This window comes from Melopsittacus undulatus, chromosome 1 (genome assembly GCF_012275295.1).
Source record: "Melopsittacus undulatus isolate bMelUnd1 chromosome 1, bMelUnd1.mat.Z, whole genome shotgun sequence".
NCBI lineage: Eukaryota > Metazoa > Chordata > Aves > Psittaciformes > Psittaculidae > Melopsittacus > Melopsittacus undulatus.
The window spans coordinates 116,549,835-116,573,484 of record NC_047527.1 but is presented as its reverse complement, the minus strand read 5'-3'; the positions used below and the strand labels follow the sequence as shown (position 1 = coordinate 116,573,484).

At 36.6% G+C, this 23,650-nt stretch overlaps 1 protein-coding gene across 4 annotated transcripts in view; it reads left to right on the top strand.

Moving 5' to 3' along the window:
* MLLT10 (MLLT10 histone lysine methyltransferase DOT1L cofactor) overlaps positions 1 to 23,650 on the top strand; it is a 128,502-nt gene that overhangs the window by 68,904 nt on the left and 35,948 nt on the right. For all 4 annotated transcript variants that reach the window (XM_034059949.1, XM_034059947.1, XM_034059945.1 and 1 more), the window contains one exon: positions 22,834 to 23,012. In XM_034059949.1, coding sequence (XP_033915840.1) covers positions 22,834 to 23,012 — 179 coding nt within the window. The remainder of the gene's footprint in view (positions 1 to 22,833; positions 23,013 to 23,650) is intronic.

Below are 23,650 nucleotides of genomic sequence, written 5' to 3'. Positions count from 1 at the left end.
TACAAAGCTTTGAAATAGAGGATGGACATACTGGGTAGGTTTATTACATGTATCATGATTTTCAGCCTGTAATTTCCCCTGTGTTAGGCATGCTTAGGTTCTTAGTAGCAAGTGTTAGATTTGTCCTTTAAACCAGTGATATTTTCTGAAGATGCCAAAGAATGTGAGTGAAAATAAATAAATAAAAGAAATAAAATCACCCTAACAAACCCCAGAAAACTCAAAGAAACAAAACCAGGTGGTTTGTAAGCAAAGACATTATGGTGGTAGTGCTGCTTTCCTCACTTCATAAGCATTTTCTGGGTTTAGTGGTCCATTTACAACTTTGTTACAATGAGGAAGGACATGAGTATTATCAGAAACATACCTGAGAAACATACATTTTCTCAGGTATTATATGCTGTGTTTCTCTTTGAAACATTTCTGTATTGCCCAGTAACAGAATCTTACACGTGAGTCTAAATGATTTGACCCAAAACCCCAGGTAAGATTTTGTGCATGTAAATGTAGTGAGAGAAAATGCAGGAGAAGTCAAGCTAAAGAGTTTTTAATGACTCTTTCTTGGAATTGCCTTGTTACTTCAGAGAAGCAGAATGAGGAATGAGCTAGACCATACTAAACAAATATTTTGAGGCACTTCTTTCAAGATTCTCCTCCTATTTTTATTTGATAACCTTCTTAACTGTAGCTACCATTCTTTTTCCATTTTCTTGAATATTTGTTGAGATCCATCAAAATGATGAAAATTCCTTACTTCACAGACAAGTGATAATCCAGTTCACAGTCAGTGTTCAAATTAGAGGAAATGTGAAGAAAAGCTTATTTTAAAGGGAACAGTTTTGTCACATGCTGTTTTTATGTAATTAAGTGTCTTCCATAAGACATTTATTTAGAAGTACATTCAGCTCCTTTTGTCAAAGTATCTGCCCTCTGCAAACTTCTGCCCAGTCCATAGAACTTGGTTTTCCTCTTTAATAACAGAGATGTACCAGGAATAGTACAAGGCCACATAGCTAAAAGGTATTACAATACATAAACTCAGGTTGTATTACAGTTGCTGCTGGTCTTTGAAGTCTTTGAATTCAGGATCTTTTTAATGGGGGAGGGTTTCATGTGAACACTACAATTTGATAGAGCTGTTTATGTCACACTAGTTGAATTTCAGTATTGATTCTCATCATCCTTCTAGGGGATAACACTTATAGATAAATTTGTAATCCAAAGTATTGTAAAGCAGTGATCCTTTCTTCGGAAGATTTTTATTTTTTTCTTTTCACAACAATGGCAATTAAAGAACAGAAAAACCTTCATCCAGAGTTTGGAAGAGAAGAGTAGCATCTTGTCTCAATCCTTGCCTCTGCTGGTAGTAGATTCTAAGATCAGTTGTTCCTTTTACCTTACTTGCACTTTATTTCAGCAGTAATGCAGAAACAAAGTGGTGGGAATTAAAGAGAAGTACAGTTATGGTAAATAAGTTTCATACATTTTGTATTTTCCTGTCAAGCAGTTTGTGCAGGCTCTGGTTCCTGTTTGTTTGGAGTAAACTCCAGTGTGTGAAGAACTTTCTGAGAACTAATTTCTCACAGCAGTAGGGAAAAGAATATTTAATGTGATGTACAGTACCTTCTGGCTTTCGTGGAACAATGCAGCAGGGTAAAATGAAAAGCAGTCAAGTGTCAGAAGTAAAATGAATTTTGTGTTTTATGGTAGATGAAGTTCTCCAAGTTCTGCATGGATTCTTCCTGCTGGAAGAAACAGTGTTTGAAGTGTATAGAGGTGCTTCTCTGTCTTTTCCAGTTCTGTTCTTGATTTCAAGTGTACAACAAATTGTATTGTATCAGCTTCAGTTGCTAAGGACTTCAGGGAATCATTTGCTTTTTAATTTTTTTATTTTAATTTTTGCAGCATGGATTTTATACCCTTATGAGTATTGTAAACCCCACAGGGTTTTTTCTCCCTTTTTTCCCCACTAAGAACACTAGAAAAGGTTTAATTCCAAATTGCATCTCAAAATGGGTAGTCTGTTCTTTCAGCACCCTTGCTGTGTCTGTCTTCTGGAATTCTTTTGTCACAATTGAGGCGACCTTTTTATTTATCTTTCTACATTTGTATTTCTACATCATACATATTCTACCCTTGAGCTGTCTTAGGCATGCATTGGTTGGTTATACTAGACAGTGTTCAGAATAAGGCCCCTCTGGGTTGATACTGTCTTGTGCAGTCAAATTCCAGTTTTGTATAGAAGTTTACTAAGTGCTTCAGCTTAGTCTATGTATTTTATTGTCTTTTTCTCATTTGGTTAGTAGGGCAAGAGAGGTTCTCCTCCCCCTCTACTCTGCCTTGGTGAGGCCGCATCTGGAATATTGCATCCAGTTCTGGGCCCCTCAGTTCAAGAAGGACAGGGAATTTCTTGAAAGAGTCCAGCGCAGAGCCACAAAGATGTTTAAAGGAGTGGAACATCTCCCTTATGAGGAGAGGCTGAGGGAGCTGGGTCTCTTTAGCTTGGAGAAGAGGGGACTGAGGGGTGACCTCATCAGTGTTAACAAATATGTAAAGGGTGGGTTTCAGGATGATGGAGCTAGGCTTTTTTCAGTGATATCCAGTGATAGGACAAGGGGCAATGGGTGTAAACTGGAGCATAGGAGGTTCCACGTTAACATCAGGAAGAACTTCTTTACTGTAAGAATGACAGAGCACTGGAACAGGTTGCCCAGGGGAGGGGGGTTGTGGAGTCTCCTACGTTGGAGATATTCAAGGCCCGCCTGGACAAGTTCCTGTGTGATGTACTCTAGGTTACCCTGCTCTTGCAGGGGGGTTGGACTAGATGATCTTTTGAGGTCCCTTCCAACCCTTGGGATTCTAGGATTCTGTGATTCAAGCAGTGATGAAGCCTCTGCCAAGTTTTACATTTTTCTGCAAGGAGGTGATCTTACTGTTAAGCTTTTTGTCATACTGATGATATAAGAGAGCAGTCTCTGAGCTTCGAAGTAGGTGATTAATTTGAAATAATTATCATTGATATACTGAGTCCCTCAGACCTCATGTTGAATCTTTCTGATGTTATGTTTAAACTCCTGTAACCTTTGACATACTAACTAAGGCTATTGTTAGAAAGAGTTCAGAAAAAACCACTGTGGAACAGTTTGTGTTACATTTACCTGCTAGGTGCCCTGGAAGCCAAAGCAGAAAAATAGGTCTTGTTGTGTTAAAAAGCCAGCCTATATTCTAGAGGAGATAGAATAGAAAGAACGAATTGATGGTAATGGATATTAATGACCTTTTAGGATTAAGCAAACTGCGTAGAAGATGCACAGGGCAAAATTCATGTGCAGAGAGTTTAATTCTTCATATTTGAGGCTCAACAGAAATGGTGTTTGATACAAGATTAAAATGTTAAAATTGACAATTGTTGCTGTAGAAAATGTGGAGACATTCATAAAGTAACTGGGAAGAAATCACATGAGGTAGGAGAAATTTATGAATATGCGGATTATCATTAGGTGATCCCTCATCAATGTTCTCAAGTAAAACAGGTGTTGGCAGCAGCTACATCCAGAAGTAATAAACTGGCATGATGGTGAATACCTTATATTTTCATGTTTTTAGACTACTAATGTTAAATTTCAGTAAGTCGTTAAAACTTGTGAAGTTGTAAGAGATTGGCAGGTAGTTAATGGTATGTAATTAGAATGTGTCTGATATAAGAAAGATGTTAAGAGATGCAGAGACTTAATGATTGATTAATGGTGGTTATTGTGAGTTATGGAAAATAACTTACTGGACCTTTTTTTTGGTATTAATAAAAGCAATGGCATAGTAGAAGTCTAGACTTCAATTGATACAGCATGGCGTTTTAAATAAAGAGCTGTAATGACACTAAGTCAGCAAACTGTTGCTTTAAATGTAGTTAATGGCTAAGTCTGAGTTTATTTGATCAGAGAATTAAGTCAAAGGGTTAACTTTAAAGTTACATCATTTCCCTGTGCATCAGTTATCAACCTTATGCTATTTATTGGAAAATTCTGCAATTCCTAAAAAATCTGTATGTGAAGGCAGGGTAAATTGGATCTCTTGGTAAGCAGTACAAACCATGAGTTGTGTTGGTGGGGCTAAAGTAAAAGATTATGTCTAAGGAAGATGGATGTGTACCTGCAGGACAAGGATAGCCTTCTGGGGAAAGAAGGGCAGAAAAGAAAAATCATACAGATGAATTATCAGTTATGTCTGAGTTTCCAGTGTTGAGGTGGATTTTAAAAGATCTGAATGCATAAGCAGCAGATGAATCAGAAAGGTAGCTTTGTGTTCAGCAAAGTGCATCTAGTCTTTGAATATTGTGTCTAGTTCTGCTATCTGCTGTGTATAACGAAGAGCCATGAGAAGGATTCAGAACTGGAAAAAGCACATTACTGTACAAAAGCTATGGAGTTAGTTTTTCCAACTGTATGAAGTTCTGTACTGTGGGAGTGGTGAGGCACTGGAACAGGTTGCTGAAAGAAGTTGTGGATGCCCTATCCCCGGAAGTGTTTAAGGCCAGATTGGATGGGGCTTTGAGTGGTCTGGTCTAGTGGAACGTTTCTCTGCCCATGCAGTGGGCTTGGAAAAACAGATGATCTTTATCCAAAGGTCCCTTTCAACCCAAACCACTCTATGATTTTGTCATCATATGAGGAACTGAAAACTGATTCTATGATGATTCTTAACCTAACAAAGTAAATCGTGATCAAGTGAGAGAAGGTAATAGTTGAACAGTTCTCAGTAATGATTCTGAAAATTTGGAGGTGATATATCTTCTAGAAGATTTATTCGATTTGCAGTAAGAAGTTCTAGAGCTAAGAATCAAGTCACATGCTCATAGAGATTGTTGTTTGACTCTTATCTACAAACCTAATGCTGTACTGTATTACACTTTTGATTTCTAAAACAAAAATTAGCATGATGAATCAGTTTGGCATGTGAAATAGACTGTAACAGGGCAAATAATGTGTTTCAAAATACAGGAATTAGTAGGGAACATGTTATGTTCTATGCTTTTATCAAAGATTGGGAAGAAATGAAGGAATTGGATCTTTGCTGCTCACTGTCAGGGTTCACAGTAGTTTTTAGCAACGTATATTGTACTCTTGGCTATAATGAATAATAATTCCTTGATTAAGTTTTGTAAAAAAAAAGGAAAAAAACTGAACAATGAACTTTATAATAAAGATGTATTTTGAAAACAATTATGTAAAGCTTCTGAATAATAATGGAGAACTGAATATTATGTCATATTGAGATGATTTAAGAAAAAAAGTGTGTTGTCATCCTTGTGATGCTTATTTCAAGAAGGGATAGAAAAGTTGTATCACTTGAACAAACTCCATAGATATTGCAGGTAGCAGAGTACTTTATTTAATTCTGATTAAATTTTCACTAGAATATGAATATAGGAAAGTTGAGAAGAGGCATACAATAGAATCATAGAATAGTTAGGGTTGGAAAGGACCTTAAGATCATCCAGTTCCAACCCCCCTGCCATGGGCAGGGACACCTCACACTAAACCATGTCACCCGTGGCTCTGTCCAACCTGGCCTTGAACACCGCCAGGGTTGGAGCATTCACAACTTCCCTGGGCAACCCAAATGTTGACAGAAAAATGCAGACTGATAGTAAGTACTTAATGAGGTGAGCTTCTGAAAACAAAAAATGTTCAGCCTTTCCACCTTTGAATTCTCCAGGCTGTCCAACTTGCCAGGGAAGCAGTGGTTTGTGCGTTAAATACAAATCAGTTCCCCTGTGCATGTCTAGCAACTCTTGGAGCATTGCATTGAAATGAAACTTGATTTAAAACAAAGCAAAACAAAAAAAAAAGTTCTGTTTTTTTTAAAAAAATTGTATATTTCTTTTCTCTCTGATTCTTTTTTTTTTTTTTTTTTTAGTGAAAACAGATGTGGGGGCTTTCTGAAATGAAAAAATGTTCCAGGGAAGGGAAGGGAGTTCTCATAACTGGGGTATAGTTTGCTTGTCAAGTTTTTTAGGCCTGCCTGTATTGGAGATTTTGGGCAGCCATGGAAATGAGATTTTACCTGACTGAGAATGTATGAGAATGTGTCTGTCAGGTTAAAATGGAAATTTTGAAGATTGTATACTTGAAAATAGATTCCCAAATTACAGTGTGACTCTGTGGATTAATTTCTAGTTACATTTCAAAATATATCATCATTAATTTATTATGCTCTGATAGTCAAACAGCAAATGGTATGTTTAAATTATGATCTTGTGATACATAAAGAAGATTCTGGTAGTTACTCATTTCAGGAGAAAAATGTAATTTTAAGCAGCTGAGCAAAAGATGTAATTAATTATAAATGGTTTGAAATTTTGGTTTTATTCAAGCTATGAGAATTTTCTATCCAAATACAAATTTAATACTGAATAAAATAAATTATAGACTTTCGCCCATACAGAATTATTTGCATGACTGCCATCTAAATATGATATTTTTGAAACATCATAAATGTCAGTATAAATACACTAGGGTTTTTTTTTAGTTATATGTGTATTGGCAGAGAATAAAATGGATTGGGACAGAAGGGTCTTACAGTCTGCCTAAGTTAATGTACTTACTACTTTCAAATTTAACCATAAATCTCTCGTGTTAGGTGAGGGAAGGTTTTCCAAGAAGTCTGTGAGCTTTTTGTAAACTGTTTGCTTTTAGATTATATTTGACCCATAAGCCCACAAATTGCCTGTATAGTTCTGGTGTTAGGTTTGAATTGCTAATAAAAACTCATCTATTTTAGGCCTGGGAAGTCTGGGTACACTACACTGTATGGATGAGAACTAGCTGACAGTTTTGCTATTATTGTTGCCTGCATAGTGAACAAAATAAATTGTCTGCTTTTCCAGGGATTGATTATCTTTGCAGATACGTGGGCTAAACTTATGCATCATTATCATTATTATATTAAAAAATAGGGAAAGAGAAATTGCACTGAAACTTCTGGTTTTGTGCTTGGATTATGTTAGTTATTTAGCTCTTTTTACAAAAAAAATCTATATTAGAATTTAACATAGAGAAGGGGAACAAGGAGGCACTCTGAAACAGTTAAGATTTCTATCCTATAAGATGTCTTTGTTACAGAATTTTAGAGATGTATGTCTTTTCTGGGTATAAGCAAATATTCCTTAAATGAAATTCTATTGCTGCTTGGAAAATGAAGTGAGATACAGGTGTTGTTCGCTTACTTGCAACTGTTTAGTTCCCAAGATCTCCTTTAGAAATTAAATTTACAACCCACGCCCCTTTAATTTGTTATTGTTTTGTGTAGATATTGCAGTTTTAAATTAAAATATGCATCTTTTCGAGTGTGAAGATTTTTCAGCATCTGGAGTCAATTTACTAGGGCATTCTTTGTAAGTCAAATGCGAGATAGCAATCAGTCTTTTAACTCCATAAAATCTGTTAAAGGTGACATGGGGAATGTAAAAAAGTGCGTGTGGAGAGGGCAAAGAAGATGCTTGACTATAAAAGGAGCAGTAGGACTTTTTACTCCTCCTTGAAAATTGTATTTATAAGATCTTACAGACTTTCAAGTCTTCTAGGAAGTCAGATACAGCTGAAAAACAAGTGATGCATATGTATTGATAGTATTTGCAGCATTTTGTCTCTCTGAAGACTGTCCAGTTCATATGGTAAAATTATTTTTCTGTTTTTGTTGCCAGTCAGAGGTGATAACACTACAGTCAAGTTTTTAAAATCAGAAGGAAATGTGCTTTGCCTTTAAATGTTCCGTTTATTTGATGTGAAGAGCTGCAGTACCAGGAGTTAAACTGTATGAAAGCTGTTTCAAGATTACAGTTAGGATCACTAATTTCTATATAAGCTAAGGCTCTAATGTCTAGAACGGTTGATGATTATCATAATTTTCGAGATTCCCTCGTGAAGTTTTAAAACTAAAAAGTGTAAATAAATACATAATGTAGTGGTATAAGGAAGACTCAGTACCTTAAAATAATTGAGCTTTTAACTGAAAGATACTGCTTGGGGGCAAATCCATTAATACTTACAGTGGACAGATTCCTGTGCTGATGTATAGCAACTATACTATCTGTATATTGTGCTCTTTTTAAACAAATACAGTGTCTGATTATCAGTCCACATTTCTCTGTGCTTCCTTCTTACACAAGTAATTTATTTTACTTACTTAAACAGGTTGCATGGATGTAATAGGACTAAGAACAGTAGCTTTCTGAAGCTCTAGGTAGACTGTGGTGCAGTTTTCTGCAGTGCCTGTCACTGCGTACAACATTGGGGCATGCCACTGTATTTCCAGATTACTCAAATAAACCTCTCTTCCAGGAATATGAGGTATAACTGAAAAAGGAGCTTGATATTCAGGTATGCTGTACACACACAGTGTGATGTCAGAATACTTAGGAAAATATTTCTTAGGAGCTTTGGGGTGGTAATGCAAGAAATAGTGAAACAAACTATATTGTTAGAAAAGTTCTTGTCTGATCCTGAATTTAATTTGAATTTGTTGTTAATTTTAACTGGGATTTAGATGCAAGCCCATTGCTTCATTTTCTTTAAATACTTTTCATTCAGTTTTTAAATATAATTCTTTTTCTTTTGGTGTCAGATCTGGTAGATAAGCAATGTGTCTGTGAGGAGGCCATAAGAGTTAACATGAAGAAGACTGCTAATTTTGACAGTGATCTAGATTGCTGCATATGTTTTCCTGAGGGGGAATTACACTCAGTGGTAAGAAGTTTCTGAAGAGGATTCTCACTAGACTAAGTAACCTGAAAAAATAGATTTTTTTTTTTGTCTGAAAGAGTGAGCCTCTTCGGACCAGGATAGCTCTAGAAACTGAGTTGAGAATATGAACATGTGTCTGGGGCTTGTGCATGAGTAATCCTATCTGATCCTTTGTAATTGACTTGGATTTATATCTATTTCCTGTTGTTTATTTGTTTTGAACATTTACAAGAAGATTTCCATATTAAGAATGACTAGATGTTCCAAGTACTTTTAAAAAACCCCAAACAACCCCACAAGGATAAAATACCCTGATTCCTTCATTCTCCCAAATGAATGAAAAGGCAGCTTGTAAACAGTCAATATAGTTAACTGTCCTTTCTTCTTTTGTTTGTTTTAATTTTTTTGGGGGGTGGCTGGTTGGTGTGTGTGTTATTTTTTTGTTGTTGTTAAAGTGTGATAACTGTAATTGACTAATTGTTCTATCTGTAGGATTTAGTGGTTGATTACAGCAAATAACGTCCTTAAAGTCACTAGGCCTTTTTCTGCTATGGGAGTACTGGTAAGCTTAGAATTTAACTTGAGTTATTGTATGCATATCCAAGTACCTGAAAAACAGGTAGTGAACAATAGAAGGACGGTGATGTGGATATAGGTATTGTACAGTCAATTCTGAGATATTTTGGAAGTAATAGAAATGAATGAGCTGGAAGCAACTAAGTCTTTCTGAGCAGCATTGATTATAGGGAAGAATAATTTTAAGATTTTAAAGTGAGCAATAGAAGCATGCAGCAGCAGGGTTAGATAAAGAAAGGAAGGATTCAGACAAGACTGAGAGGAAAGCGTGTAAGCCAGCAGAGACAGAAAATAAAGGAAAACTATGAATGTGAAGTCCAGCTACTGCAGTGTGTAGCTTTTTAGTGTGTTCAAGTACCATTCACCATTTCCTAATGTTTCCTGACACCTTAGCACTTAGTTGGAGTCCAGTAGCTTCACATTGGGTGAGAAAACTGGGTGGCTGGGAAGGTACTTAAAGTGTAAGAAGAAATTGGGAGACAGTTGTACCAGTTTGTACCAAACCTGGCAGTTGTACTAGGAACCCAGGCAGTAGCTCTCTTTTCCTTCCAGAATAAACCACCTTTTTTTTTTTTTTTCATCTACCTTCTGCTAATTTGTGAGGTGTGCAAGGGAATAGTACTAGGGGAACAGTTCTGTTTTGTGTTCAGGCTTGGGGGGAGTCTAGAATTAGCTCCATCATAAGGAGGACTGATCTAGTGTTGGCACTTCATCATGTAACAGGATGAGGCCTCTGTTAGAACAGTTTGTTTGAAAAGAGTTAGGTTAAATGGGCCATTTTCTTACTAGGATTCCTTGCACCCTGTCTCAGGGTTGGGTATCTGTAGTTCTTGATCTCTGCTGGGAATCTGTTCCATGAATTTGTCTAATAATTCTTGAAACCATTTGTGCTGTCAATATCTGGAATGTGATAAGTGAGTTTCATGTCTTTATGCACTGTAGAAGGATGTACTTTGTTTGCAGCTGTTGTTGATCATGTTTTGACACTTCTGAAAAAAAGGTGCATAGTAATTGAAAATACTCGGCATCTTTACGGTATTCATAATCGATAAATGTCTGTCATTTATGCCATTACCTTTGTTTAGACCTAGATATCTTTATACATTTTTATCATTCGCACTATACCCTTCTTACCCTTCCCAGATCTTTATTAGTACTACTATATTGCTTTTGAGAAGTGCAGGTAGTATTTGAAATACAGGTGCAACAGGAATTTTTAAAGTGGCATAATTATGCTTTCTTTCTTTTGTTCTCTGTTCCTTTTTGATAATTAGTAACACTTACTTAGTTTGTATTTTTTGATCATTGCATGATAGTCCTTTTACTTGTATGGGAATCCTAAGCATTACAAAAGAAGAAAGACTTTCAAAGTAAAACTCAAAGGTGTGAATGCTTTTTTCACATGTTTACTCTTGTTGGTTCTACCACAGTTTGTTTCTCCCATTTAGTTTTTATGTATGTTCTTGAGTTACGACATAACTGCTTGTTTTAACTTCATGTTGACTAGGTCTGCTGAATTGTTTTGGCAGCTCTTTTAACTGCATCTCTTACTCATTTGTCTATGAAGTGTGTATCTTGTAAATTTTTCACTGGGGCATATCTAGTGTATTCTGCTTTAAAACTTTGTGAAAGCTCTGACAGATGCCTGGGAATACCATGCATGTGATAGTTGGGGTTAATGGTAGCTCCTGTGTGGTACAGTCTTAAAGAAACAAAAGTAAAAGGTGTAGTTTCAGACTGTCTGGAGCTGAGCTTGTTTACCAAAAAATAAAAGCACTGCAACCCCAAGACCCTCACAAATGTACCCAACAGTCCCTTAAATATGAAAGGGACTTTTCTTAATATCAAAGGCACTGGTGGACCAAAATGGCGGCTATTTTCTTCTGTGCAGAAATTGAGCATAACTGGAATGAAATTATTCAATTAAGATAAAATAAAGGCTGTGGAGAGTGGTTGTGGGTGAAATGATTCTGCTCCTATGGTCGGCAGACAGCAGTTGCATTGTATTGTATGCATCGGGGGCAGAATTTGTTGCAGTGGTGTATGGTCTGTGCATTTTAGTGGCTTTGCCTAGTAGAGTAATAGTTTTAAGTGTATTTTTGTACATTGTTGTTAGCTGTCTGAAAAACTTTTGAGAAGGTTGATTATCAGTTTCGCTTTTATCGGATTAGTTTACTTTTGACAAGCATTCATGATTTTGTATATTGTGGGTTGTTTTCCCTCTACCACAAAATTTAAAAACATGACTATATGTTTCTTGTTTTTACAGTGCAGGCTTGGTCTGTAATGTTTTAATTAGAATACTCTAAATTTGAACAGTTATTTTTTTTCATGGGAGCACCTTTTTGACTAGCTGTTCAAGGTTAGGCAGCAGGTAAAAGGCAAGGAATTTTTTTAATGACTTCAGAATTAGTTTTGTAATATATTCTAGCATCACTGATAGAAGTTTGGATTGTCTTTGTTGTTAATTGGCTTATGACAGTAGTTTTTAATATCTACCAGTTGTGGGGAGAATGAAGAAGAGAAAAATAAAGCATAAAAGACAGTCACCCACTTGGAACACGAGCATTTATTAGAGTCAGACCTTAGAGGCTGATGCAGGTAGAAAATTCACCCATGGAAGGATGACACAGGTGTTTGCCACACTCTTGCCTGCAGATTTGTTCATTTGATCATCTTGCCAAACCAGGTATCTAAGCTGAGGGCTTTGTTCATCAGTAGTGTGAAACTAGTAATTTTATAGTCATGACGTCATTATCCTAAGTATGAATGAAGAGATGGGCATGACTGCCATCATTCTGCAACTGGGCATAAAAGGGTTGTGTTGCTGTGGAGGCTGAGTTGCAGAGAGTTCCAGCTATCCAGCAGAGGATGTGAGTGTATTCCATATTGGTGGTCAGAGAGCCCCAACCCTTGAAGAAAAGGAAGTTCATGTGAGCATCTCCTTTGGTGTGCTGCTAGTTGGACATCCTTTCTCCCTCTGCATTGAGTTCGTCATCTGAGCTCCCTGAAGTCTGGGAGGCACAACTGTTTTCTGTTAAACTTGACTGCTTAAGTTAGTTTCAATCTGTCAGTGAAGCAAAAATGATGCCTTGTGATTAAAATTAGGAAGGCAGCTTCAGGTTGAGTTTCTAAATTCTGTACAATGAAATTAAAATCAGTCTTTTGTTGGGAAGGCTGATTGTTGTTGGAAAGTATTTGAATTTTTATTTGTAATAGTAGCTTTAGAATTTACATAATTGGCCTATACTGGAATGTTCTTACACTCAATATTTAAAAGCTAACAAACACTGGTAAAAGAAATAAAAATTGTAGTGGATAGAAATAAATCCCTTTTACAGTTTCAGCTACTGTAAATGATCAGAGCTCTAATACAAGAAAGGTGTATTCAGGTATATTATTGTTCACTGAAATCCCTGTCTATACATATATTCTTTTGTGCGTCTGTTAAACATGATCTTAACATGAAGCCCTTTTTCTCCTAACTCAAAAGCTTTCTCGAAGTTGATGAATACCATACATAATGGTAAGTTATATTAGAATCTTTTTCAGAGGTTCATTTATCACAAAGGGTAGCCTTTTGTGGAAAAGCCTGATTGAAGGTCTGCATATTCTATGGATTGGGTGAAATACAGGTCTGCAGTGAGTCAATTGTTCAGTACTTGAGTGAAAACTTTGTAGATTGTCTGCAGGAGCCTGATAGGTCAATAGTTCCTCAGTTCTCTTTTTATGATCTTTTTGTATGTGCGCAGTAAAATGATAACAGTTTTATTCCAGTTCTGAGATTCTTTTCTTTAATTTTGTGAATAGTGCTTCTAGTTCTTCTTCTGTGCTCCATTCACAGGTGTGTTATAGTGGTGTCTACTCAGGCATTCTCCCACTTGCCTTCCTGACTACTTAAATTACTACAAGTAATGCATGTGAAGATAGCCTTGTTTGGTCCATTCTTTGTTCTGACAGCCTGATGCTGCCCATTTGTGTCACTGATAACACTACTATCGGTTTCAGAGGGAGCAATATTGAATCTTTAATATATCTAATTGCTGTTTCCCTTTAGTAGTCAGTATTGGCTTTGTAGCCCTAGTTCTGTATGCACTCATAGCCAGTGGAAATGAAATATATCTTATTAAATTAGAAATTGGTTTACTTTTGCAAGGCTTTTGTTTGTTTGTAGGAAACAATCATAGCTATATTCACAAGCTACTGAAAGATTTAGGAGTGAATATTTACAGATAAAACACCCTCATGAGGCTAGTTTTGAAGATGATCAAGTTTATTTCTCATTGTGATATTTAATTGGTGTCAGGTGATCTGTTAATAAAAATTGGATTTTTTTATCTGTTGGTGTCAGCCAAACAGAATGATTTTCTTGCTGTACATGTATGTTGGAAGAGCAGTGCTGTATGCATTGCAAATTGTATTGACTTGGAGTTCAGCATATGCAAAAGAATTTAAATGTTTAAACTTCTCATGATGAATTTCTTTTCATTTTAAGGTAGGAATCACTAAGGTTTAATAGGACTTTCGCTTTTCACACTTTTGGAGCCATGAATTGCACCCATTAGGCAGATGTCTGTAGTGGTGGGTCTCTTAATAATTAAAAGAACTAATATTATGTTAAATCTGTATTCATAGTCTACATGTGGTGAGAAATATTGAAATTTCTCTAGATTTGCTTTGCTTTAGTAAAATAGGTTTAGCTTTTTTCCTTTTGATATAGGGTTTCCCTCTCACTCTCCCAGGTATACTGTGCTCTGAACCAGCTTTGAGATGAAGGAAAGCAAGCTCACCATTTTTCTGAACAAAAATAAAACATCTGAAGGGTATCTGACAAAGTGTGCTGAATTTGGACTTGGTGAGTTTCTGCTGTTTCATAAGCAGAGCCTTTTTGCTGTTTTATGTTGAAGAGGTATAGGTTCACAACAGTGCAGAACAGAAATTGATGGAATGCCATTTGTGATGACTTTTTTCCACGTTGCACTTCTTTTAAAAGCTGATTATGTATTCCTAACTCTAGCATGGAAGTTGGAAGGGCTTAGAGGAAAGTGTCTACTTAATGTTGTGATCTTTCTTGTCAAGCAGTAATAATGCTTTGTATGACTCATTGTAGGGCAGCATAATAATGCTAGCTACATGTTTGTTTTAGAATAGTGTTTGAGTGTTTGGACAGAGTTTATTGTCTAAGGTAGTATTTTTTGGGGTGGTGTTTCATCTACCTTCCCATATTTTTCTAAGTAAGATTTGAAAGTTGGTCACTTTTTTCCTCCCATCTTGCAGGGTTTTTTTGTTTGTTTGTTTAGTTTTTTGTTTGTTTTTTGGGGTTTGTTTGTTTTTTTCATATTTTTGTTTCCGCAGAAGCATATACATGGGTGAAATCAATGAGGGTAGGTAGAAATTTGGATAATATGAACAGCAAGCAAAGATCTTGCCGTGTGTATAGTAAGAGTTATGATGAAGATAGTATATCAGAAGCCTGTTTTTTCATTGCACTGAGTTTATGCTGGCTGCACATTAGCAAGAAAATACCTAAAAGAAAAGGGAGTTGTGGTTTCAGTGGAGACAAATACAAGTTCAGAGCAAAGAAGTTCATTCGATAGTTACACTAGTATGAAGGTGATGGTTGAAGCCTGTCCACTAAAGTTGGTGCTGACAAGGTGTAAAAGGAGGAAAGATGAGATCTGAAGTCATGAACACAGTGAAAGGGTCAGTTAAAAAAGGACTAGAAAATTGAGTCATGGAAGCTGCATCTTTCCATATAGATACCTGTCTTAATAGAAAGGAGTCAAGACAGTTCAAGGCAGAAGTGGCAGAGTGCAGTTTTGCCAGCGAGAGACTTAGTGCTTGGCACTGTTTTTTAATTTTATGGTCACCTTTTTATATTTTTCATGCTTTTTTTTTTTTTTGAAACTTGTTAAAAAAGCAAGCAACCAACCAGAACACAAAAATTGCAGTTGAGAGGTGTCAAGTTTCCACTGCTGTTTGCTGTGTGATAACTTTGTGCTTTGCCCTTCTCTGTCTTACTCTGGACCTTACAGTCAATCTTGACTTGACCTTGAAGTCTCATCTCTTGTGCATTATTTTTATGGGTGTACCACTGGAAAGCAGGAGGAAGGGGTACAGACATACATATCTTGTTATTTTATGTTAGCTGTAAATCGTAATGATTTGCCTTTCTGTGGCTTCTTCTGTTCTTGCTCATTCTATCTTCTATTTTATTTGTTACTCCTGTTCCTGTTTTCAGGTTTCTGTTTTCACTTGTTCCATCTTAGGCTAATGTATGAGTTGCAGTGAGGAGAGTCGTAGCACAAAACAGATATCCGTCGTGCCTGTCTCACTAGCACTGTGATCGCCTTTAGAAGACAGTGCATTTCCAAAGAAACTTCTCAGTTCTACAGCCTTGGCCTCCGCATCAGTGCAGGCAAAGTTTAGGATACATGGTGTGAGTTTCTTAACAAGGTAATATAAACTAGACAGGATCTGTACTGAGCATATATGAGTTAACTTTTTTTTTAATTTAACCCAAATATAACCATATTTTATGGTGGTGTTAAAAAGGCATCTGCCTGTATTGAAGCATAGGGAAAGCAGTGCTTGGCTAAACCATATAAATTTTAAAAAAGGAAGAACAAGAGAAGGGCAAATTACAAAGTCATCCTGAAATAGTTCCTTTATGTACGTTTTTCTTTTCAGAATCTTGAATAATGGAGTGTTACTGTTCAGTTGTCAAATATTGCAACCTTGAGTGTAGGTCCATGAATTTCTAGAATACCACTTTAAAGCTTTAGTTGTAGCTAATGATAACTATGTGTAGTCTTTCAGGAGTCTGGGCAACAGCTGTTCCCTACCACTAGAAATAACTAATCACAACAGAATTGCTGTTGTTATTCATTAGCCTCTCTAATGGCCCACTTTTTGAAAATTCTGGCTCAGTCAAGCATCTTGTAGCATGCCTTCGAAGACACCAACTTCGTTATCACTGGAGTCCAAAAGAGAACTTCTGAAATAGCAACTCCTGAAAGACTGTATTATGTTAACATCTGATGTGTATGCTTCCAGTGACTCGCCATGTCAGAGCTGAGATAGTTTGCTGTCAGAATGGTTTGAAATCATTGTAGGTTTTCAGAGATCTTATGCAAACCCATTAAATTCTCCTTGGAAATGATTAAGAAATGTAGATCATAAGTGTCATGCTCCTACTCAGGATTACCCATTTAGTGAGCCTAAAACTGCTTCGGTTTTAGTGTATCATATTGAAGTAACTTAGACTTGTTTGTCTTGGCTCACCATGACAAAACTGAACATCTAAATAAAATATATTTATCGATCATTTTTGTCTGTCTTAACCACTTCTTGCAAAGGTCTTTCTGTGCTGTGACACACTGAACTGCAAGTCTTCCTGTAGGACGGAGAATATGTAGCTCGGAGATGATCATGGAGTCCTTTATCTTCTTGCTATTATTCTAGAAGAGTACTTCGAACTTCTTGAATCAGACTAGAATTAGTGTAAAATTCTCAATGAATGTGTCTTGTTTAATAAAGCTAAATTAATTATATATTAAACCTTAAACAGGCGGTTATAAAGCATCTCAAAGTTTTATTGTGGGAAATAAGAATATCTGGAGGAAACAAATAAAAGGAGGTTTGTCCCTGTGTCCTCCCTGTCTTCCACTGCCCTGCATTCCCTCTCCCCCTCCCAGAAAAACTCCACCAGTTTTAACTTTGCCATGGGGCATGGTAAGAAAAAGGTCGGAAGAAGTTCATTTGGGCAGGATCCATTCCTCAAGTTCAAAATCCATACTTTACAGATTTCTAGAGGCTGGGAGAATATTTGAGGAGAGTATTAATTTCTGTTTGCCCTTTTCTTGTGCTTTTCCTTGTGCAGCTGCTGTTGGTCATTAAGAGATGGATAACTGGCTTAGAAAAATGGTTCAGTTCTCCCAGTGTCCTTAGTCCAGTGTGCTGTTTGTCTGTCTCCTTGTGTCTTGTTCAGATCTGTCCTCTTGGAGAGCAAATTCACCTTGACTGGGCTATGAAAAATACGGATTTGAGCCGTTCTGCCATGGAGGGCTGTGGTGTAAGATCTGTAACAGCTTGGATTAATTCAAGTTAGGAGCAGGCACACTCTGCATCAGGAAGCTGTAATATTTCTGGCAGAGGTTTAGGCAGTTTTGAAATCTTATATTTAGAAGCCTGCCTCTAGAAATAAAAGTCTAATTGAGGACTGTATACTGACTGAGCTTGGTTTAAGCAGCTCACTCTTAGAATTTATTGAAGAGTGAGTTGTGTAACTCTGCTGACATCTGTGGTCATCAGTGAATGTGAAATTGAGTATAAAATAATGTTTCACTGTAGCAGGTGGGACTAGCTGTAGACCATTTTGTAGCTGCATGGATCAGTTTTGATGCAGCACCCCCACCCCATTATTGAATACATTTCTAAGACTAGGTAGCTGTATAGGAATGGGAGTAGGCAGAAGAGATTGACTAAACATCTTTAGCTAGCTAAGCTGTCAAGTATTTGGAGTTAATTTTAATGGAGTTTGATAGCAGACTTCAGCTTTGCTTTTTTTGAACATGATAGGACCTTGTTTTTAGACTGCTGAGTCATCATATATATGACATTGCTATGCTGAATTGCGTTCCTCAGTTGTGTGAGGGTTCTTGTCATGTATTTTGGTCTTTGGGTATAAATCTGTTCTATAGAGTATTTTCAAAGGGAATAATTGTGGCAGTCTGCCTTCTGTCAATAAGGTATGAAACTAGAATAGTTCTATTTTGGAAATGTGTGTACCTGGTACTTTCTATCTTCCTTCCTCCCCTCTACCCACAGTGGTTTTTATTCTTGGGGTACTTCGAGTCTGGGAGCTTTTATCCTTCGACCTCATCGTGGAGAGTGCACTGAATGCCCTTCATGAAAGGAGAGCACTGACTCTTGATCCATGGCAGAGGCTGCTGTGCCTCCATCAAAAAAGGACCCCCAGAAAAGGGAGAAAAATGCTGGCTTGTGATCAGGCTGCAGAATTTTTCTGCAAGTCAGAATCTTGTCGAAACCTCTCTGAGAGTGAACTCTACCACTTTGCTCATCAGCAGCAGGAAAACAGCTTGATTATTTGATTCTTAGATTTCAGATTTCTTCATGATGGAAACAGCTTGGCCCTATCATCCAAGTTGCAGTTTTGTTGTCTCAGATGAATTGAAATGAAATATTTTTGCTAGCTTGGCAGTTTCAAACTCAACTTTCTTCTCTTTTTAGGCAACTGTGTCGCAGTAAGCTGGTTTTATTTGCTTGTGTTTAGCATTAGATTCACTTAAACTTATGTCCATATAACAAAATAAAAAATAGTAGGATATTTCATCCATTATTAACATTCTGCTGGAATAGGATATGTTCTTTCTTGTGTAACTAAACTTAATTTATTTTTTTTATTTTATTTTTTTTACATGCTCATTAATTAATGGACTGGTTCATTCAAAGGCACTTTTTCATTTTGCTTTGTATAGGAAGTTGGAATGGTTTTAGGGGAAACTTTATGAGATCACCACAGGAAGTAAAGGTACTGAAAACGTGTATATAGGTTCAGTTTTTGTAATGAAGTTCTTACAACTTGAAATTTCATTTTATTTCTGTGAATTCTACTACAAGTCCTTTTGTGGTTGTTGTCCCCATTCTCCTTGCCCTGGCCTTTGTATCTTCCCCAGAGTGGGAAGGTTCTGCAGTTCTTGGCGACTTTTTGGGGGTTGTAAGCTTACATTTAAAAAACATCCTCTGTCACCATATTTTGCTTATTCTTTAAGTTTTGGTAAAGTGCTAGAATCAGCAACCTCTGGTGGATATTTCAAGCTCCTCTTTTTCACAATAGTTGCACAACTTTCAGGTTGCTGGCTTAGAAAACAAAATACAGCTTTGTGGTATGGAGAACATTTTCATAGTTTCCTAAGACAGCAGTCTGCATGTTACGTCTCTTGATTTTGGCCCACAGTAAGCTTTGAGCCTATTGTCCAATATCAAACAAACTTGGTGAAGGAGTCTAAAATAAGTGTGTTTCTGTCATAGGGCTGCCTAGGTTTGTCCCTTGCTGAGCTAGGCATTCAGCATCATAGAGTAGGAATGTAAGGGAGCTGAGTAACAGGGGGCTGCAGTACTAGAAAATAAAAATGACTGAGGATTTCATAACGAGATATAGAAAATGTGGTGGGAAAGCTTAGTGTATTGTTGTCGTATGTGAGATGCAACACTGTTGAAGGCCAGAATTTAATTCTTCTGCTCGTGGAACTGCTTAGTTTTGAGATCACTAAAATTGTTCCGTATGCCACTTGGTGTATACAGAATTGCACAGCTAGTTCTGACTTGAGGTTATTTTGGATTTCACTGGTCTTAAAGTTACTTCCTCTATTTTCTGTTTTGTCATTGATTGTCAGCAAGAAAAATACAGTTTTTTTCCAGTCTACATAATCTGATGTATTCCCTGCTCTGTAGTACTACCCTCCTATGCTAAGCAGGCAGTTTTTTGTTGTCCAGAGGTGCAATGCAGGCTATATGTGCATTTTATCTGTCAAAATCTGAAACCATGTTCTGTAGCTGTATTAGTGGTGTTAAACATGGTCAGACTTTACCTGAGCAGTGTTACATGTCCATTTCCTCCTGTGATTGGAGAACTGTGTTCTGTTTAAAATGCTGAAGATTGTATTTAACCATGCTGTTTATGCCTCTGGCAAATTACACGGTGCTGTTCATCACAAGCTATGGCTATTTGGCTTTTCAGTAATATGGGAAGGACTTCAAGGCGGTTTGTTTGTTTTAAACATTAATGTGGTTTATAGTGATTTGTTCAGGCTTTCATTATTATGCCTTCCTGATCCAGAAAGTGATTTATCTCTCCCCGGACCCCAAAAGGACAACTTGATATGTTTGAGACATTTAAAATATGTACTTTCTTGGCTTTCTAATATGATACACACATAGGTTTTATACAGGTTTGGGTTTTGTTTTATTTTTATTTTTTTTAGTGGTGTAAAATCTAGCATTTATTTGTATGTTCAGCATACAGTTCTTATGTTGAATGCTTGTATGGAGTAATATCTTGGTTGTGTGAGTAGTTCCAGAAGGTGCATGTACTTCATGTGTTTAGTAAGGTATTGCTTAATAGATATACTTAGCCCAAAAAGAGTGTGCACATAGGTCATATTTGTCCTGTATTTTGCAACAACAACAAAGAGCAAGTGTTCCTAGTACTACTACTACTACCAGCAAATAATAGCTTACCTTGTTCCATTGGCAAACTAGTTTACTGTTTGTCTTTCTTTTGAAATAGTTTTATGCCCTTGATTTTACAATTCTGTTGTATTCCATAATTTTATTTTTAAGAGGAAGAATAAACCTTATAATTAAAGTAGAAGCAGCAGAAGCTCTGCAGTTATTAAATATGTAAGATTTTGAAAAATTGAGGAAAAAGGTCTACAGTAGCTTTAAAAATTTGCAGTTGTTTCACCTTTCTGGCAAAATATCTTTCACCTTTACTTGATTCCTACAAAAAAAAAATTGTTTTCTCCTGTTATCATTGACATTTTATGAGAGTGATAGCATTTGTGCTGATGAGCTCTTATGATTTGATCATAACTGTTGTGATATTTAATTACTTTTATTATTAAAATTCATGGTTCCTGGAGTCAGATAATTGCCTGAGAATCTCATATTTTTTAAGAATTTTTGTATATTTGTTTTAAAAAAAGAGGGTTAAATATCTCATCCTTTTAATTAATTCTCAATCTCTGATTGAAAGCAGATTGAAAAAAAAGTACAATTGCTAGAGGATCTGGGGTATATATCAGTTTTTGTGGTTGTAGTTGTATCACCTTTAAGGGTAGACTCAGTAACAAGGCTGTTTGTTAATCATGTTCATTTTGCTGGTGTATAGAGAAATCAAGAGCAGGATCTATAGAATTTACTGTATAGGTAGATGAGTCAGATATAACTGAAGAAAGGTTATAACAAAGTAAATACTTAAAAGATCTTAACTGGTAGTAATGCATTAACTGTAGATTTTTGGAATGGTGTCCAAAAAAAACAAAGGGAGGGGAAGATGACCAAAGAAGGTGTGCTAAATGGAGAAAGATATGAGGGTCAATAGTAGGGCAGAACAGGTATGGAATTCTGTGATGAAGAGACCGGCAAGAAGATGACAGGAAGTCACTAACATAAGTTAGGCAGGAAAAAAGTGTTGTTGGAATGTGTCTTCAGCTGTTTTTCTGTATCTTCTTTCCCTATTGGGTCTGGCTGGTTTTCTCTTCCACTTTCTTGACAGTTAATAGAGGCAGGGCATTTAAGATGCATCAGTGTTTGCTTATTATGTGTGGGTTTGGATAATGATAGTCTCCCTTCACTGCCTTTTCTCGGAGGGATTGCTGGGTGGCGAGTGGTGTTTTAACATTTGCGTATCTTCTTATTGTCACTGCCTTCTTCAAATCATTATTTGTATGAGTGACAAACTAGCTCCACCCTTTGCCTTCTAACTGGCATTTCAGTTCTGTTGCTTTTTTTGATCTAACCATGTTCATTCTACTTCTGTTTACTCCCTGTGGCACTCTTCCTCTAACTGCAGTTCAGTGCTACCATGCTTGATATTCCTTGGCCAGCTGACAGCTCACTTATCTAATGCACGTGGAGCCTAACGGTTTCATAGACAGGTACTACTTCTTGTCCTGGGCTTCTGGTCAGTAGGGATTTTTCCCCAACCTGTGTAACGAACTTTACCCTGCATGTAGATCAACAGAAGTAATGGCTTCACAGAGGGGTATGAACTCTTCCTATTTAAATTGCTAATGTACAAATCTGACTAGTGTTAACAAGTTTAGTCATTTACTTGTTGGCTGTTCTAGCAGAAATGTTAGTCAAGCATTTGTAGATCATGGATGGAGTTTTAGTTTACGAATAAATGAAATGCCACCAGTTCTACCAGCAAATCCGAGTACTTTGTCCTCAGACTTGCTGTCAATATTTTTCTGAAAATACACAAGCAATCCTTAGTTGCCAAAAATACAGTTTTGAATAAATATACGTTGTTTAGAAATGTTTTAAAGTTAAAAAGTATTTTTCCATTTGTCTTGTATATGTTCAGTTATATAGTTATATATCATTGTCTACTTAATTTTATAGTAATTCATTGAAAGAACAAACTCTTAGCAGACTCAGTTGAAGGCAGGCATTTTAGCTGAAATTCCTGCTACTGTTAATATTTGAGCAGTTCGTAATGCACATAAATATTTGATTTATCACACATGTTTTACAGAAACTTAGAACTGAATCAGTCTGTGTTCCCTGAACTGTAGAATGTCAAATGACAAGAGCATTTTTATCAATCAGCATGGTTAGAATTTCAACACAGAGCTTTCTGCATTATGTATTAAGTGATCTTGTTTGTCTTGGTTGATTTTCTACTGCGTATTTACATGGTTGCTAGAAAATAGAGGGAGGGGAAGAGAGAAAGATGCATGTAATTGTTTTTGTAATTTTTTTTCAGGTATTTTTAGCAGCAATGATGTAGCAGTATCATTTCCAAATGCAGTATCTGGCTCAGGATCTAGCACCCCCGTTTCCAGTTCTCATTTACCTCAGCAGGCTTCAGGCCACTTGCAGCAAGTGGGAGCTCTATCGCCTTCAACTGCGCCTTCTGTAACTACTGTTGTTGCTGCAACTCAGGTAAACTATCAAAAGAGTTTAAGATAGCAAACATGTTACTGACCTACTTGTTTTGATGTTAAAAGAAACAATAATTTGTTTGGAAAATAGGTTGATAAGCATTGTGTTGGTTATGAAAATGTTACAGTGACTAGAAGTTCTCCATATGAATACATAGTTCCATCTTTGTAGAGCACATAGATTTTAAAAGATACTCTGTGGAATTGTGTAGTAATAATGACTGTGTTATGACTAGCAGCATAAATGCCAGTTACAATTCATCAGTGCTCTAACCAATGTCTGTTATCAGAACAACGTTGTAACAAAGGATTTAAGAGAGGAAACCCCAAAGTTTGCACATTTCATGCCAAAATGCTGGTTTTAGTTAAAGAACGGAGGTTTATTTGGAAAATTTGATGAATGGACAATGAAAGCTAGCCCTGGCAAAGAGGTGGCCAAGGCAGACATCTCGACAGCAAATGAAAGTTGACATGTGTGCTATAGTTGTGTATTTGAAAGACCATACAAATTAAGACATGTAGTTCCTGTTGGATTGTGAAGGAATAAGGGAGGCGTTGAGGGAGTGTGGAAGGGTGATGTAGTCGAAGTAATGAACCAGAAAATACATCTTCATGGTAGTATTTTGTATGAGTTAAAGT